Source organism: Gekko japonicus, unplaced genomic scaffold (assembly GCF_001447785.1).
Source record: "Gekko japonicus isolate JY-2015 unplaced genomic scaffold, Gekko_japonicus_V1.1 scaffold1409, whole genome shotgun sequence".
Taxonomy (NCBI): Eukaryota; Metazoa; Chordata; class Lepidosauria; order Squamata; family Gekkonidae; genus Gekko; species Gekko japonicus.
Window position 1 is genome coordinate 305,904 of NW_015172045.1, and position 18,294 is coordinate 324,197.

General features: G+C 49.7%; 1 protein-coding gene across 1 annotated transcript in view; it reads right to left on the minus strand.

The window, feature by feature from the left end:
• Window positions 1-10,893: 10,893 nt before the first annotated feature.
• The window catches only part of RSF1 (remodeling and spacing factor 1), a 64,498-nt gene continuing 57,097 nt past the window's right edge, over window positions 10,894-18,294 (minus strand). The window contains exons 15-16 of the mRNA XM_015420708.1: window positions 14,621-14,812; window positions 10,894-11,841 (exon numbers count right to left, since the gene is read on the minus strand). Of these exons, the coding sequence (XP_015276194.1) occupies window positions 11,303-11,841; window positions 14,621-14,812 (731 nt within the window). The 3' untranslated portion in view covers window positions 10,894-11,302. The remainder of the gene's footprint in view (window positions 11,842-14,620; window positions 14,813-18,294) is intronic.

Below are 18,294 nucleotides of genomic sequence, written 5' to 3' on the forward strand. Positions count from 1 at the left end.
CGGAACGCTGTTACCTTCCCACCCTTGGGTAGTGAAGGGCAGGGTATAAATACAATCTCTTCTTCTTCTACTGCATCAATTAGTTTGCTCTGGAGCCCTCCTCCCTGAGCTAAGACAAAAATCTGTGAGACGGAGACTAAAAAACTTCGAGCTAGCTCACACTAACTCAGCTTAGAAGGAACACTGGTGGTGAGGGGTCCGGAGACCAAGTCCTAGGAGGAAAGGTTGAAGGAGCTGGGTATGTTTAACCTGGAGAGGAAGTGACTGAGAGGTGATAATGAAGTATTTGAAGGACTGTCATATAGAGGATGAAGCAGAGTTGTCTTCTGTTGCCCCAGAAGGTAAGACCAGAACCAACAGGTTCAAATTAAGAGTTTTCGGTTAAACGTTAGGAAGAACTTCCTGACGGGGCGGTTGACTCCCCTTTGGAGGTTTTTAAGCAGTGGCTAGATGGTCATCGGACAGCAATGCCAATTCTGTGAACGTAGGCAGATCATGGGAAGGGAGGGCAGGGAGGGTTGCATCAGTGCTCAGTTCTTGTGGCCCTTTCTTACATGCCCAGGATAATGCCGATCGTCTCTCAGGGTCAAGAAGGAACTTTCCCTCCAGGCCACATTTGGCCCAGGGATCCTGGAGGTTTTTGGTGTAGTGGTTAAATGGGCGGACTCTAATCTGGGAGAACCGGATTTGATTCCCCCACTCCTCCACTTGCACCTGGCTGGATGACCTTGGGCAAGCCGTAGTTCTGATAAGAGCTGTTCTTGAAAAAAGAGCACTTTCTGTCAAGAGCTCTCTCAGCCCCAGCTACCTCACAGGGTGTCTGTTGTGGGGAGGGCAAGGGGAAGGAGTTTGTAAGCCACTCTGAGACACCTTTGGGTAGTGAAGGGCGGGGTAGAAATCCAATCCCTTCTTCTTCGTCTTCTCTGGGCACAGAGCAGAGGTCACTGGGGGAGCTGTGAATTTCCTGCATTGTGCAGGCGATTGGACTAGATGACCCTCGAGGTCCTTCAAGCTCTGTGTTTCTATGTAAATCCAGGGGTCCTCGGCCCTTCTGTGCCTGCGGGCACTGTTGGAATTTTGACAGTGTGGTGGGCGCAGCCACAAAATGACTGCCGCAAGGAGGCGGAGCCAGCCTAACAGAGCATTCTTGTGCTGTGGTGACAGCCGCTGCCAAAGCAGTGTTTGTGAACATCTGCACAGGCAATCGAGTCAGCAGTGGCCAATCAAAGGCCTAGCGTTTAATAGCCCAGACCAACTATCATAGCACTTTATGGCTCGCCGCCATGTGTAAACTGTACTGTTGTGTAAATCTGTGATTTTATTGTATTGTTATTGTTTTAGATGTATTGTATCATTTTATTGGTTTTAATGTTGTAAGCCACCCTGAGCCGCTTTTGCGGGAGGGCGGGATAAAAATCTAATAAATAAATAAATAAATAAATAAATAAATAAAAGCTCTCGCTGAGCACCAGTTCTGGGCCCGCTACCTTTCAATGTTTTTATCAATTATCTGGATGAGGGTGCGGAGGGGCGACTCATTACATTTGCAGATGACACTAAATTGGGAGGAGTAGCGACAGAGACAGAATTCTACGAGATCTGAATACGCTGGAAAAGTGGGGGGAGGAGAACAAGATGCAATTTAACAAGGATAAGTGCAGAGTTCTACATCTGGGTAACATAATTGAGGATCATGCATACTGGATGGGGGATACACTCCAGGGTAGCGGCGTGTGTGAACAAGATCTTGGGGTACAGGGGGACCGTAAGTTAAATATGAGCAGCCAGTGTGATGCGGCGACAAAAAAGGCTAATGAGATCTTGGGGCGTTATCAACAGTGGCAGAACATCCAAATTGCAAGGTGTCATAGTCCCGCTGTACACTGCATTGGTCAGGCCGCACCTGGAGTCTTGTGTGCAGTTCTGGAGGCCTCACTTCAAAGAAGGATGTGGACAGGATGGAGCGGGTGCAGAAGACAGCAAAGAGGATGATTGGGGGCCTGGAGACCAAGAAGCCCTATGAAGAAAGGCCGAGGGACTTGGGGATGTTCAGCCTGGAGGAGAGGAGGTTGAGGGGGGACAGGATGGCTCTCTTTAAGTATCGGAAAGGCTGTCACTTAGAGGAGGAGGGCAGGGAGCTGTTCCTGTGGGCGGCAGAGGAGAGGACTCGCAAGAATGGGTTTAGATTAAGGGCGAGAAGGTACTGAATATTAGGGGAAACTTTTTTGACAGTCAGAGTTGTGCAACAGTGGAATCAGCTGCCTGGGGAGGTGGTGAGCTTCCCCTCCCTGGCCGTCTTTAAGCAACAACTGGACAAAACAAGCACTTGTCATGGATGCTCGAGGCTGATCCTGCATTGAACAGGGGGCTGGACGAGATGGCCTGCATGGCCCCTTCCCACTCTGTTTTTAGGATTTTATGCACCAGCAAAAGTGTCAATGGGCCCCCTGGCCCCCACAGGTACCACATTAGGGACCCCCCCCCACGCTCTAACCGCTACATCACACGGCCTTCTCCAACGACTTATTTAAATGGGCTTTTTATTATGACAATTTACATGTCATATTTATACGAAAGAAATGACAGTAGATATTATAAACAAACAAACAAAAAAAAGAACATTATGAAAGAAAGAAAAGTTACACAATTAGGCCTCCGGGCTATAAAAAGAGAGCAGGCCCAGTTTATACACAAAGAGCTCCGACCAGACCGTAGTGAGACAACATTGAACATTTTCATTAACAAAAATATTGGCACCAGCCGTTAACATTTTTTTTTAAACCTCATTTACAAGGAATACAGTATTTAAACAGTCATGTACTGCAAAGCTCGAAACACCAGCCGTTAGTCAACTGCAGTTAGCCCCCTTGGGAACGCCAAGGGCGTTAGGCCTCTCCGTTCCAAGTTACACTGCATCATGGTTTTCCATGCAAGTCGAGTTCACTAGTGTAGGGTGGGGGGAAACCAAAGAGGGGGAGGGGAAGCAACTCTAACTTTATGTACAACGATGAAGACGCTTCCAGTTTGTTCCCCCTTCACCAAGATTTTTTGTTTCCCCGTGCTCTTACGGGCCACTTCATAGACAACATTGTCGTTCGCATGAAAATCATCTCCCCTTTAGGGAGGGGAAAAAAACCCAAATGTGTGCCCCCCCATTGCATCTACCGCACAAATTCTGGCACCAGTGCACAGATTCCAAAGTGCATATCGGGTTCGGGAACACAAAGAGTCGTGCGCTTTTGCCGACGTGAGAACGACTCCTATGTACAACGGCATTCGGTAGGAAGCAAGCCCTCCCGTGCACGCACGACACATAAAACTTATAGGGTCCTTTCCTTGCCCTTCGGATTACAGCCGACTCATGATTTCATTCTCTTTCTAAATGAGACAGCGAGTTTGAGGGCACACACGTTTCACCATGATTTTTTTGTTGCAAGTGCAGTTTTCAGGAAGCTTACCAATGCTATTGTGTTTAAAAAGAAAAGGATCCAGCCGCGGGAGAGGAGAATGCCGCGGAAATTTGGGGCGTTCCTCCGGGTCAGTTGCTCTCACACGCAAGGAGTGCCCACGCTGCCTCCTGGCTCCCAACAAGATGGATACCGGGGTGCTGATACAAAGAATAACTATCTGTGAACAGCCTTGGTGAATCGCATACCCAAGGGGTGGTTTTCCTAAGCTCCATACTGGAGAGTAGGGTGGAGAAGGGACAAAAAGCAATCCTCTTGGGAAGGAGCGAATCAGAGGGTGGTTAATGCCAACACCTAAAAACCACTTCCGTTGTCACCCTTCACACAGAACGCATCTTGGGCTCCCCCAAGGCAGACCAAACACCTCCAAGGCAAACCAGCCTTTGACCCAGTGAGCTTCAAGAATCCCCAAGTCTAGATTGCGCCTGGCAATGGGGCTAAGTCATTCCCACAACACAGTTTGGGGGCTTTTTTAAAAAAGCAACCGAACTACAGAAATGCTCTTTTTAACAGAGCTCCGGTCACCTTACGAGATGACGGTCAAGCGGGTGAACATCACATACTGAAACTTACGAAAGCCCTACTGAAACTGACACTGAGTGAGCGAGGGCAACGGGATGGATCCCGTGGATCCGCCGCACTTGCTTTGGTGCTCCCCTCCGGCTCAGGGAGCCTCCTGTCTCTCAAGCATCTTGTGCTAATGGCCGAAGGAAGGCACCGAAATCGGCCGAAGAAATCGGTGGGTTCCATCCACCCCATTGCCACGGAAGAGACAGCAGCCACTACCCAGCAGATTGATTTAATGGTCTGTCTTTCGGAAAGCGGTGAGAGTTCTGTACAAGCGCTACTTGGCAGCACAGATCACAACCAGAGGGACACCGAAGCCACCCCTCGTCGGGAAACCGGCCATCCTCGGCCCAGGGTGGTTTCTTCCCACGGAAGTGTGACATGCTTTGTAGGATCTGCTGTGGAGTGCGCAGCCGTTAAAAACAGCAAGCTGATCTCAGTGTAGAAGCAACCGTGGCAGTGCGCAGGGCAGAAAGATGCGGAAAGGATGTGCAGAGTCTGAATTTAGTAGGAAACCGGGGAGTGGGAAAAGGAGATTCTCACGCTTCCATCACCTCAAGCTTCGAGAGAGAAGCATTAAAACAATAAGCATTTCCCTCCAGCTAGCAGCTAAGCCAATCTGCTTCAGCAAAAGGGACCTTATTCCTTTTATCTGATTCGGTCTACTTTGGCAGACTAACCCAAGAGGAGCATCAGAGACACAGGGAACGCCGTCCGTTCTTGTCTAAACCTCCTTTTATCCAGAGCGGGCAGCCAGTCTCTCTGCGGAATGGTATTCCCAGCTGTGCACACAATTCCCTTCACACATGTCAGTCCGGGAAGGGGGCAAAACGTCAAGCCGCGAAGCCTCTCTGGCACAAGCGCCTCCAGGGAGTTTCAAAACCCGTTCAAAATGAGGCTCCCTGCCCCAGTGCTGGTCATGGCAAAAGCCTCGCATCGATTTGTCCCAGCTGGGCTGGAAGAACTGGACTGACAGACGTGGATTAGAACACAGGGAAGGGAAACAGTGGCTGTGACTATATGCAAAGGGTGGCCAAGTGCCCACCACATGGAGACAGTGCAAAATCTTGCTCCAAGTCAGTTATGAGCTCAAGACCTGCAGATTTCAACGTGCCAGACGCTGGCCTATTCTGCTTTTGTTGATGTCCTCTTGCGAGAAAGCTTGTCCTCCCCATTTCTTGGATCTCTCGCGCAGAAACTGGGCCCTTCCGCCCCACAGCCATGTACATGTATACTCCGTTAACTGACTGCAATGGAAGGGCTCTCTAAATAATTACGACGGGCAGAGCACCAGTATTATTGCAACTCGGACCTCACAGTTCCATTCTGTTAACATTCTTCTAACATCCAGCGCTTTCCTTGGGAGCAAGGAGGCTTCCGCGAAGAAGGCTTGCGGAAGGCTCGAGTCAACGGAAAGCATCCCGCACAAGAGTGAGCAGAGCGGACCCACATGATCCTAATACTTCGGGCTAGGGAGGAAGAGGGGCCCCTGTTGGGGACTGCGACGGACCTTGGCTGCACGGGCAAAGACGGGTGCCAGGCAGGATGGCGTGATCCATCACCTGCGTAGAGAAGGGCGTTTTAAGTTGAACACGTGGGGAAGAGGGGAAGAGACGAAGACGGCAGACACGCAAACCTGGAGGAGGTTTAGATGCGCAAATGGGTAGGATCTCACTCCGGTTGCTTTTATAAAGACGGTTCCACATGGAAGCCGTGTCGGTCGGCAGTGAAAGATTTAGATCCGAGTCCGGCGGCACCTTAGAGAGCAGCAAGGTTTTCGGGGCATGAGATTTTGACAGTCGAAGCTCCCTTTGTTGGATACAAGTAGGAATGGAGCCCCCCCCCCCCCCCCCCCGCCGCCCCTGAGCCAGAAGGGGGGAAAGGAGCTTTGACTCTCGAGCGCTCGTGCCCCGAAAACCTTGTTGGTCTTTAAGGCGCCACTGGAATCTAGCCACTTTCGCAAAGGAACAGAACGGAGAAAATACCCACTTAGCTTCTAAATGCCGAGCCAGGAGAAGAATAAAAAAACAACAACAACCCTAACTGTTATACTATTAATAAATCCAGTAGATCAAGACGGGAGAGGGGAAACTCGGAAGCTGATCGAGAGACTTTAGGAGACAGCCTTAGTCGGCGCGCTGCGGTCCCCCTCCGCAAACTCAAACAGCCAAAGTGCCAACCCCCCTAACACAGCCCACTGTGGCATTTGATGCCACCACGTCACGAAGCCACATTGCTCCCTAGCAGAAATCCTGTCCCTACATTTCGAATGTTCTATCCCGCCCAACTCCCTCTTTCCAGAGGCCGGAGGCGATTAGACGATGTTCAGAGTGAAGCCGTTTAGGGAGCTGTGTTTGGGTCAGGCGTTTAAAACCCACCAGATTGTTCGAGGGCCGAACAGGAGGGGCACGATTCGGCTGACCTCGCCGATAACGCCCGACCACGTGGAAACAAAGAAAAGTGGAGTTGTTCTGCGAGTTACGCTGGATTTGGGACTGGACCACTTCAGACTGGACATGGTGGGTCACAGTTGTGAATGCTCCCTCCGAGTACGAAATAGGAACGTGTGGGAGAAAGTCTTAGCATCACCTTTCCCCTGTTGCATTTGGCCTACTGCACATGAAAGCATTTTCGGTGTAGAAGCCTTAAAAAAACACCAAGTGCAGCAATCCTGAATTCAAGATCCTTATTCTGGGCCGGCTTGTAGAACTACCACCAAAAATAAAAAAATCACAATTCACTCTATCCTCCAGTGTGCTTTCGAAAACAAATACACAACCCGTGAAACACTGCTTGGTTCTCAGCCCCTGAGTTACACCCTCCTTGTCTTTATAAGCAGATTCAAAGCAGAAAGGAAGAGAAGTCGGTCACTGTCTCTTTGACTGAGCCTCAGGGCCAGGAATTAAAATTGCCTCGACCAGCACATGCCTGAGATCAACTTTCTAACTCGCCTGGATGAATAAATTAAGCCAGTAATCTTGGAAGGGTACAAAAATCTGATACATATGGTAAATTACACTGCAAATTTCTTGAGCTCGACTTCAAAGACAGACCGTGTATTATTTGAGGCTTTGCTGCATTTCCATTTTCCTTGCTTGTGTGTTCCTGTTGCTGTGTCCTGTTCCGCACGTGTTCTGCTCCCTCTATTGGTCGTTTCGGTATTACATAATTTTATGCCCATCACATCTCACAGGTTATTCTGCCGGACATAAAGTAATGTAATATCGAATCGACCTCTAGAGGGAGCAAAATACATGCAGAACAGGGAACGATACCCTGGAGCAACAGAGACACACAAGCAACGGAAATAAGAATGCAGGAAACCTCTTGGAGCTCAACAATGTCATTAACAACGCAAATATAGGATGTGGCCCTGTGAGCACATCCCAAACCGACTCGGCAGGCCTTACTTCTGAGCAAATATGAAAAGGATTGGACTTAGATGTGCAGGCAACCTCTCAGCGCACCAAAAACAAACTTCCCCCAAGTTACACCTGGGGGGAAATTAGCTGGGGCTGTACCGCTGAAAGGGAGCAAGTTCCAAAGGAGTAAAATAAGGTCCATCAGGGGCACCTCACGTCAGTGGATACAACGCGCTCACTTACAGACCAGGGCTCATCAATGCCTCATCTCAATTTTTAGATGTGGCTCCGACTTCGGAAAAATATTCTGACAGCGCAAACGGACATATTATGTACCCGTTTATGTCTCGACACAACGGGCGACCTATCACGTCAGGCCAAGGCAGACATCAAGCTAATACGATGCAGAGACATGCGGCACAGGCCTTAAAAAGCAGCGGCAGGATGCCCCCTTCCCCAGTGGACTGACACTCTGGTGGGTTAGTTTCCCCATCAAGACAGGCAGGCCAAAAAAGTGCCTTTCCCCCCCCCTTACATGAGCTCATAGCAGCCTGGTGGGGCCCATTTCAGTTGGGAAAATGGTATGTTAAGGGGGGGGTGCAAACAACTAAACCCCCCAGGGCTACAGCTCCAATAAAAATTGGTCCCCTGCCCTTGGCTGCTTTTTAAGGCTACGCTATGTATGGGGGAGCCCCTCCAGTCATAGGTCCACCTTGGATCCTAGAAATCTTTGGACTATGAATAACCCCTAAAGCAGCAAAGTGCTTTGCTATTTTGGTAACCAAACCCTGTGAAATTCCAGCTCGCAGCCAGCCTCATTCAGCCCCTGGATAAGGGTAATTATAAGAGCATCTACCCCTCCTTCCTTTGTTGATCCAATGAGCGCAGTCGTCCCCCTCTTCTGCAAAAGTGAAATTACACAACGGTGTGCAGAACTATTACTAAACTCACAGTACAGGAGGCTAAACGCGGCTACAAGAGCGCCTTTTTCTGCGATTCAATTTTCTCCTCGATCCAGGTCCCTTCCTTTCTCTTTCCAATGCAACAACTATCCTTAAGTTAATTCAGGCTAACAGAAGTTATGCGATATTCACTCATTCATTTCCTTTTGAGCGCTTGCCTTAGTAAGCGACAAACGGTTGCACCAAAAAGCAGACCATGTCATCTGCTCCAAGCTGAGAATTAATGGAGAACGGGGAACATGCCCAGCAGCGTTATCACATGATCAGATACCGTCTCACTCGCAGGAAACGCTGGTGCGATTAGACGAGGAAGCCTAAAGACACAGACGGCACAATCCTGACACAGAAGCAGTTGCCTAGAACGTGGAAGACGGGAGCAACCTTTGCCAAAAGCTGGAGGGGGCGGGGAGAAAACGAAGACAATAGGGTTAGGGGCACTGCTTGGCTTGAAATCAGAACCCGAAAACAAAGTGGAGAGAAGCAGGGCGGTCTAGAATTTAAAACCACGTGCTGTTGGGCGCAAAGAGGACTGCTTCTAGCGGGGCCCAAATCCCACGGAAGGAAAATGCCAAGCGAAACAAATTCATGAACTAAGATCGGGATGCTGGGATGACCATTCACCATAAAAGAGCAATGCTTTCCAACAGCTCTTGCCCAAGAAGAATTAAGTGTGCCTCAACAGCTGGATTCGCACGCAAGCCAGTGCCCGATGGTGGTTTGTGTCGTCATTGCCTTTGATGCGGGTCCGGCTCCCACCAGAAGGGCCCACTGCTCTGTTCCGTTCCGAAACTTAAGGACTGCTTAGGGGGCCCATGGAAGGTCATGGGCACCGTTTGCCCTTGCTAAGGACCCGAAATGCATATGAGTGGAAGAAGCAAGGGGGCATGTAGCACACGCAGGGACAACTCAATCAGGAGGGTACAGAAGTTGCTGAAACACAGAAGGATACTACGGCTAGAGAGTTTCCTACAACACTAGCGTGGTGGTGTTAGAGGGGTTAAGGACGGGAGGGGCAAAGGACAGTTCGAGGAGGAATCCCAAGGCTTCCTAGAGAGGTATTTTGTACAGACCAGACTGAATCACAATTAAAAACTGAAGTGCTTTGCTACGGACGAATCCCTACAAATACAATGCGCTGGGGCAAAGGGGCGGGCAACGGGGGAGGAGAGAAAACCCTTACCTAAATGCCAGCAGCTAGTCTGATGCCACCCATTGCCAGCAACGGACCCAGCACCAGAACGAAACTCGAAGGAAAATTTGAGAGAGAGGACAGGGCAATCGTTTCAGATTTCAAAGCCGCGTAAGGGTAGACTTCAACCCAATGTACCCCCCCAGAGTCTCTGACAGATTTTAACTGGGAAACTAGATGGCAATTCAAACCCTTCCTTGATCACTTATTTTTTACGGACCGGAGAAGAGGGCACGTGAACTTCCACCCGATATTATGCTGTCCGTCTCCCAAGAGCGGGTATACCTTTGTCACAAAGCGCTTTCTTCCGAAATGTCCCCTCTTCGAAAGCATAGTAGCAGAGGGTAGCCATGTCAGTTGGCAACAGGACAGCAAGATTCAAGACCAGTAGCCCCTAACAGGCCAAAAAGAATTTCTGGGTATGAACGTTTGAGAGTCAAAGCTCCCATCGTCAGATGCAAGTAGGAATGGAGGTCCCTATCCAACGAAGGGAACTTTGCCTCGCGAAAGCTCGCATCCCGAATATTCTTGTCGGTCTCTCAGGTGCTTCTGGATTCAAATCTAGCTCTTCTAAAGCAGCTGGTCACATGACAATCATTAAAAATACGTGCTATACACACATGAAGTGGCCTGCCAACTCACAAGGACACTCAAAAACAGTACGCCCGGAGAGATACGCGAAGTTAATTGCTCTCGCACACACAAAGAGAAAGAAAGCCGCTGAGAAGAAAAACTGTTTCACCGATGAACTTCAATTTGAAGTAGATAACTAAGAGCGTAAAAGGGGAAGGGTTTTTTTCCTGGTGTCCCGCTGTGCCTTTACTCGAGACTGGTGAGAGATATTTCGCAGCCAAACGTGATACTCCCTCCCGACGGATAACATACATGGATTATAACGAAAAGAACAGCCTGATTTATGAACTCACCGCTAGCGTGGTGTCAAAAGATCATGACAGTACACTTCTTACGGTACATTTTTTTTTAAAAAAAGCTGTTTTATTAGGGGAATTGCGAATTAAAAGATACGAGCGCTTCCCCCCACCCCACCCCTTCTGCGTTTCCTCCACTTCTGTCCGGCGTGGGTAATCCTCAGGGTTGACCCCGGCTGCTTTTCAGGAAGGCGATTACTAAAACGAACTCTGGTAAGTTACCCTACGAGTCACAAAATGCAACAGTGAAGATCGTTAATTTCTCCCCCACCCCCTTTAAAACTGCATGTTAAATTGTCGTCTAAGTTGTGAACATTTAAATATAATATATATCTCATATGAAAAAGTTGGAGCACAAGTGCTTTTCCCGCACCCCTACCCTCCTGTTCCCACCCTCCCCCACCCCAAATTGTGGGCCCTGGCCAACTTGGAATGCTTTCTTTCCAACCGCCCTACTTTTCTTCCCAGACGCTTCTGTGCACTCATGAAATAGAAAGTCAAAAAATATACAAATCTCTCGTTTACTACAAGGTCTCTGTGGGGATGACGTTACTTAGGAGCAGGAAACTGGATGAAGGAGCGGAAAACAAGAGAATCAGAAGAGGGGGATTTTTACAGTAATTGTCTTCAAAAGAGTTGCAAAAAAGACTGGTCACTTCACGGGAAAATGGGGCAGTGGGAGACCAGAACTGCAGGACTGGTGAAATTCTGACTGCTAAAAAGTGATACTGTAGTGGAGAGTTTTCTAGGAAAAATAAAACACCTTTTAATAACTGGCCCGTTGGTATGAGCTACCGTGGAATAAATTAGCACAAAAATGGAAGTCTTATAACTGTTCACTGTTACAGACGTAATCAACGAGGTCAGTCACTCGCAAAAGTTCATCCTCGTCTTCTTCTGGCCCTACCGCCTCCTGGCCCCCGCTCGTCCCATTGGGCGCTAAGCTGGCATTGGCTGTGCTGTCCTTGGGGGCAGGAGCCTTCTCGTCAGGCTTGCCAATCAAGTTCTCGATAGTTTTCCCAGGGCTCTGCCCATTGGTGGAAGGTAAATCCACCAGACTGTAGTCCAATGGGCTTTCGACTTTCCCGACGTTATCAAAGTCGTCCTCCTCATCGCTTTCTATCCGGTAGCAGGGTTTCTTGGTGACGTCTTGGGGCGCGTGGGGTGCCAAGGGCTTGCTGGGTGGTGTCGTCTTGTCAGAGTCGCTGTCTTCGTCGTCCGTTTCGATCCGATTCAGCCGCTTCCGGATGGGCCGACCATCCTCGTCCCCGGAGTACTCATCCGTGCTGTGGCTGCGCTTCTGGACTGACCTCTTGGATGCCTTAGCTGGCTTTTCGTCTTCGGAGTCCTTGGCCACGTAACTCTCTGCAATAGGCAGCAGACTTAGAGCCATTAACATAATCTGGAGACAAACAACGGCTACAACTGTACTGCTTTCTCTCCTGGATATAGTAAACTCTATACGTGTTGAAGAACTACCTGCTCATCACCCAAAGAAAAACAGCAACCAGCAGAAGTCAAAGCTGTCCGCTCTAACCACCCACCACACTTCTGTAGCAACGGACGCAAGAGGAGAGCTCAGAATCATGACCAAAGGGTGGATCATGAGAGTTTGTTCCACGGACGGTGGTGCTTTTCTCTGACGTAAGGAGCCCTCCTTTGACTCAAAGAAGCTCTTGCAGCAACGCAAGGCTCCACCCACCAGAGGAAAGCACCGCTGTAAGTGGAATGGGTCCATGGGGTCCAACTCCAGACATCTTCCTTCCCCTTTCCACCTCTTTCTGTGAAACTTTGGGTCCCAAGCAATGCCCCCTCTAAGCTGTGGAGTCTTGCGAGCCAAAATCCTACTTTGTGAGCTATCGGCAATAAAGTTGTGAGCGAGCGATTTGGCTGCTGCATAAATTAAGTATGCTCTGGAGCCCTCCTTCCTGAGCTAAGGCAAAAATGTGTGAGCCGGAGGCTAAAAATCTGTGAGCTAGCTCACACTCACTCAGCTTAGAGGGAACACTGGTCTCAAGGCCTCAAAGGCTACAGAGCTCTCTTAAGGTGGCTCACTTAAGGTACTTTGGAATGGAGACAAAACCATTCCTAAAGTGAGCTAATGCCAAAAGGATGGGAGTTTGGTGGTTTCAGGACCGAGAGACAAGACTTCTTCTAAGCAAGGCAATCGTGTTGCAGATAACTAGAGAACTTACTGATTCCAAACCTTTGTAGGTCTGAGCGTAACAACATTCTACAGGCCTCTCCTCGTTTATAAAAATCCTTACACCTGCGAGCAAATCCAGAACATGTAGGAAGTATCAGCACAGACCCCTGAATCAAAACCATCTGGTTCTCTTTCCCGGGGCTCTGCGCAATGGGGTGGGGGGGTACATCACCAGACCAAAGTCTGCCGACACCTTTTCTGGTGCCCAACGAGTGTTCTTAGAAAGTGGGTGGGGGCCTTTGCTCAGCAAGGCTTCTGATTGGCCATTGGAGATTCTTAAAAACTTTGCTTTGGCAGCAGCTGCCATCGCAGTTCAGGGGTCTTCACTAGGTGAAGATGTGGCAGCCGTTCTGTGGCCAGCTCCGCATTCCGCGGCGGCCATCCCGTGGCTGCGCACGCCACCCTGTGCCGGAATTCCAAAGATGCCCACAGGCTTGGAAAGTTTGGGAATGGAGATCCTGCACCACACTGTGAACCAAAAGACTTTTCGACTTTTCAAACTTGGTTTATTTAAAACGTTTACTAGGCGTGTTACTTCCAACTGGACTGAAGGGGCGGCGGGTTTGTTGAACGGGCACCCCAAAATTCCAAGTGCCGAACCTACTACGTCTGACCATCGTTTTGGACAGCAAGGCATCCATTCGGAACCACAAACAAGCATGGGTTTAGGAAGATCTCGATGGGCAGCCGTGTTAGTCTGTCTAGAGCAGCAGAAAAGAGCAGGACACTCCAGTAGCACCTTGAAGACTTAACAAAATGTGTGGGAGGGGAGGAGCTTTCGGGAGGATCATGAAAGCTTTCGGGAGGATCATGAAAGCTCCTCCCCTGCCACAAATTTTCTTCGTCTTGAAGGTGCTCCTGGACTCTTGCTTTTTTCTATTAAATGAAAAATCACCAGGGTTCTCAACAGTACTTGATGCTCTCTCTCTCTCTCTCTCTCTCAGGGTAAACTCTACTGGGTTTCTCTCTTGGGGTAAACTCTACTCTCTCTCTCCCACTCTCTCTCTCTTGGGAGTAAACTCTACTCTCTCTCTCCCTCTCTCTCTCTCTTGGGAGTAAACTCTACTCTCTCTCTCTCTCTCGGGGCAAATTCTACTCTCTCTCGGTGTAAAGTCTCTCTCGGGGTAAACTCTACTCTCTCTCGGGGTAAACTCTATTCTTTGTCTCTCGGGGTAAACTCTAGCCTCTGTCTCTCTCGGGGTAAACTCTACTCTCTGTCTCTCTCTCGGGGCAAATTCTACTCTCTCTCTTGGTGTAAACTCTCTCTCGGGGTAAACTCTACTCTCTGTCTCTCGGGGTAAACTCTACACTACTCTCTTTCTCTCTCTCTCTCTCTCAGGGCAAATTCTACTCTCTCTCTCTCTCAGGGCAAATTCTACTCTCTCTCTCTCGGTGTAAAGTCTCTCTTGGGGTAAACTCTACTCTCTCTCGGGGTAAACTCTATTCTTTGTCTCTCAGGGTAAATTCTATCCTCTGTCTCTCTCGGGGTAAACTCTACTCTCTCTCTCTCGGGGCAAATTCTACTCTCTCTCTCTCGGTGTAAAGTCTCTCTCGGGGTAAACTCTACTCTCTCTCTTGGGGTAAACTCTATCCTCTGTCTCTCGGGGTAAACTCTATCCTCTGTCTCTCTCGGGGTAAACTCTACTCTCTCTCTCTCTCCCGGGGTAAACTCTACTCTCTCTCTTGGGGTAAATTCTATTCTCTGTCTCTCTTGGGGTAAACTCTACTCTCTCTCGGGGTAAACTCTCTCTCTCTTGGGGTAAACTCTACTCTCTCTCTCTTGGGGTAAACTCTATTCTCTGTCTCTCTTGGGGTAAACTCTACTCTCTCTCTCGGAGTAAACTCTATTCTCTGTCTCTCTCGGGGTAAACTACTCTCTCTCTCTCTCTCGGGGTAAACTGTACTGGGCAGGGGCACAGGGCAACATATTTATTTTACCTTCACTATCTGAACTGGAAAGTCTGTGCTTATGGACTCTTCTCAGCTCTTTCCCGTATCGGAAGCTCTTCTGAGAGCCGTCACTTTCGGAATCCTCCTTATAGTTGACTTGTCTCTTCTGATTCCGCCGAGATCTTCTCCGCCTGGTCTCCAGGTAGTCCTCATCGCTGTATTCGGAAGAAGCATCACTCTCTGCTTGGTGAAGGGGCGGGGGTAGGAGGGAGGAAGAGAAAGAACCGCGCAAGTTAAGTCCGTGCAACAGAAAACCCTGCCGTGTGGACGACACCTCTGTTCAGAGAAAGCCCTCTCCCCAAGGAAAAATACGGCCGTTGTCTGCCAGAGGGGTAAAACACTCAAGGCAACGTCAGTCTTCGGATAGAAATTGAAATCTGGCTGCTGGGGATGGGGGGGGGGGGGGCTCAATCCAGCAGCACATCCGGTTCCCAAAGAACTTTGGTTCCCACAGGGTCTCAGTGAGAAAAAAAGACTGGCCCAGAGACAAAAGGGGCTTGTTGATGGCCACTTCCTCAACTGCCAGCTTGCAGTTTTGCTATCTTAAGACTGTAAGAGCCCTGCTGGATCAGAGCAGTGGTCCATCTAGTCCAGCCTCCTGTCTCACACACGGGCCAGCCAGTTCCTCTGGAGGGCCAGCAACCGGGCATAGAGGCCGAGGCCTTCCCCTGATAAGAACTTCAGAAGAGCCCTGCTGGATCAGAGCAGTGGTCCATCTAGTCCAGCCTCCTGTCTCACACACGGGCCAGCCAGTTCCTCTGGAGGGCCAGCAACCGGGCATAGAGGCCGAGGCCTTCCCCTGATAAGAACTTCAGAAGAGCCCTGCTGGATCAGAGCAGTGGTCCATCTAGTCCAGCCTCCTGTCTCACACACGGGCCAGCCAGTTCCTCTGGAGGGCCAGCAACCGGGCATAGAGGCCGAGGCCTTCCCCTGATAAGAACTTCAGAAGAGCCCTGCTGGATCAGAGCAGTGGTCCATCTAGTCCAGCCTCCTGTCTCACACACGGGCCAGCCAGTTCCTCTGGAGGGCCAGCAACCGGGCATAGAGGCCGAGGCCTTCCCCTGATAAGAACTTCAGAAGAGCCCTGCTGGATCAGAGCAGTGGTCCATCTAGTCCAGCCTCCTGTCTCACACACGGGCCAGCCAGTTCCTCTGGAGGGCCAGCAACCGGGCATAGAGGCCGAGGCCTTCCCCTGATAAGAACTTCAGAAGAGCCCTGCTGGATCAGAGCAGTGGTCCATCTAGTCCAGCCTCCTGTCTCACACACGGGCCAGCCAGTTCCTCTGGAGGGCCAGCAACCGGGCATAGAGGCCGAGGCCTTCCCCTGATAAGAACTTCAGAAGAGCCCTGCTGGATCAGATCGATAGGAGGCTTGCGAAATCTGAAATTTTCTCACCATCTTGGAATGAAGATATATGGACTGTATGTTTTACTGTAGGTTTTTAACTTTTAGTTATTTATTGTACGTTTCTTTCTGTTGTAAGCTGCCCTGAGGCCCTGCACGTGGCCTAAAAATTTAATCAAATAAAGAAAGAGTCCATCCAGCCTGGCATCCCGTCTCTCACACTGGCCAACCAGTTCCTCCAGAAGTCCAACAACAGGGCTCAGAGGCCGAGGCCTTCCCCTGATGGTGCCTCCTGACCCTGGGATTTGGAGGCTGACTGCTTTTGAACGTGGAGGTGTCCTTGAGTCACCATGGATAGTAGCCACTGATAAACCTGAATCTATTCAATCCCCCTTTAAAGCTGTCTAGGCCTGTGGCCATCACTACATCCTCTGGCAGCAAATTCCAAATTTTCACCAATCGTTGTGTAAAGAAGTTTTTTTTTTTCCCTTTTACCCATCCTGCATCTACTGAATCTATCTGAACAGGCTCGCTAGGAAGAGGGGCAAAATCGCCCCCCCCCCAAAGAAATGCGCGACATATAAAAGGTGCAACCTCTGCTGTGTGTTCTCTCTTCAGTGGTACAGACCTGCTTCAGCCAGTCAGCTGGGATTTCTCTACATGCGGCTGCCCTTGTTGCAGATTTGGAAGCTGCAGCTAGTGCAGAATGCCGCAGCCAGGCTGTTGATGGGCCTCACCAGGTAGGAGCACATCCAGCCTGTGCTGAGGACACTGCACTGGCTGCCGATAGCATACCGAATCCGCTTCAAGGTGCCGGTTCTTACCTTTAAAGCCCTATATGGCCGGGGTCCGACATACCTATGGGACCGCCTTTCCCCGTATATACCCCAGAGAGCACTATGGTCGGGGTCTCAAAATCGGTTGACCCTCCCTGGCCTGAGGGAGGCCAGGCTAGCTACTATCAGGGCCGGGGGCTTTTCAGTGGCGGCCCCTACCTGGTGAAACGAACTCCCGGAGGAGATCAGGGCCCTGCGGGATCTCTCACAGTTCCGCAGGGTCTGCAAGACGGAGCTCTTCCGCCAGGCATTTAATTAGGGGCCGCTGTTGCCGTAGAGCCATGGCTCGCGGTTTGAACATTGAGCCAATGCCACAAGAAATTATGAACAGAAGAACATCTGAGAACAACTGGAAAGCGAAAATTCATTTCGAGACGAGCCATCTAAGTTAATCTTTTAACTGCCGCCAGCACTTTGTGTTTGCATTTGTTTTATCTGTTGTGTTTTAAATAACTGTATGATTTTAACTGTATTCATGCTTGTATGGAAGCCGCCCTGAGCCTGCTTTGCGGGGAGGGAGGGGTATACATCTGATAAATAAATTTCCTACTGTGAGCCCGGCGCTGAGAACAGTCCGGCTGGGCGTCTGTCATATAGGTTGGATGGCTAAAGTGGTACGAGCGGGGGTTTATGTTAAATGGGGTAAGTTCCAGAACACGCTTCGGGTGTGGCGCCTGTGATCGAAAGGGCACAGGCCTGAAAAGCCTAGACCAGGGGTGGCCAAACTGCAGCTCGGGAGCCACACGCGGCTCTTTTACACATTTTGTGCGGCTCCCGGCAGGGTAGCTGGGGAAGTGAAGGGGAGGCATACTTTCCTTCCCTCCCTCCCTCCCTCTCTTCCTTCCTTCCCCCTCCCTCCCATCTGCTTTCTTGGTTCTCTGGCTCTCTCTCTCTCTTTCTTTCCACCTCTTTCACTCTTTCTTTCCACCTCTCTCTCTTTTTCCCTCTCGCTCATAAAAAACACATATCATTAGCAAACAGATATCATCGGACAAATAAATATCTTCATCAATATCTGCTTTTACCCCTCCTGTTTTTATTTTTGACAGTCTCGTTTAATGTTAATAAAAATCTGCATATTTTTAACATACACACGTTATGTGTAATATTTGCTCGTGTCTCGCAGCTCTCGGACATCTGATATTTATGCTATGTGGCTCTTACGTTGAGCAAGCTTGGCCACCCCCGCAGCAAGACTGAGTCGTCCAGAAGACGTTTTTGTCCTCTGACAGACGTTATTGGAAACCATTCACAGCCAAGAAAATTGCCAGCCACGTCCGTTTATTTACCTTCCTTTATTGACAGTCTGCCCCTCTCGCCAAAGACTCAGAGCAGATTACATTAGAAAAACAATGCCGCGAGAGGTAAAACAAAACAAAACAAAACAAAACAAAACAATATAAGATACACTGTGAACAATGCAACAACCAGGTTACAAAAACTGGAAAAACGATGCAGGGCAAACAGGATTGTACATACAGC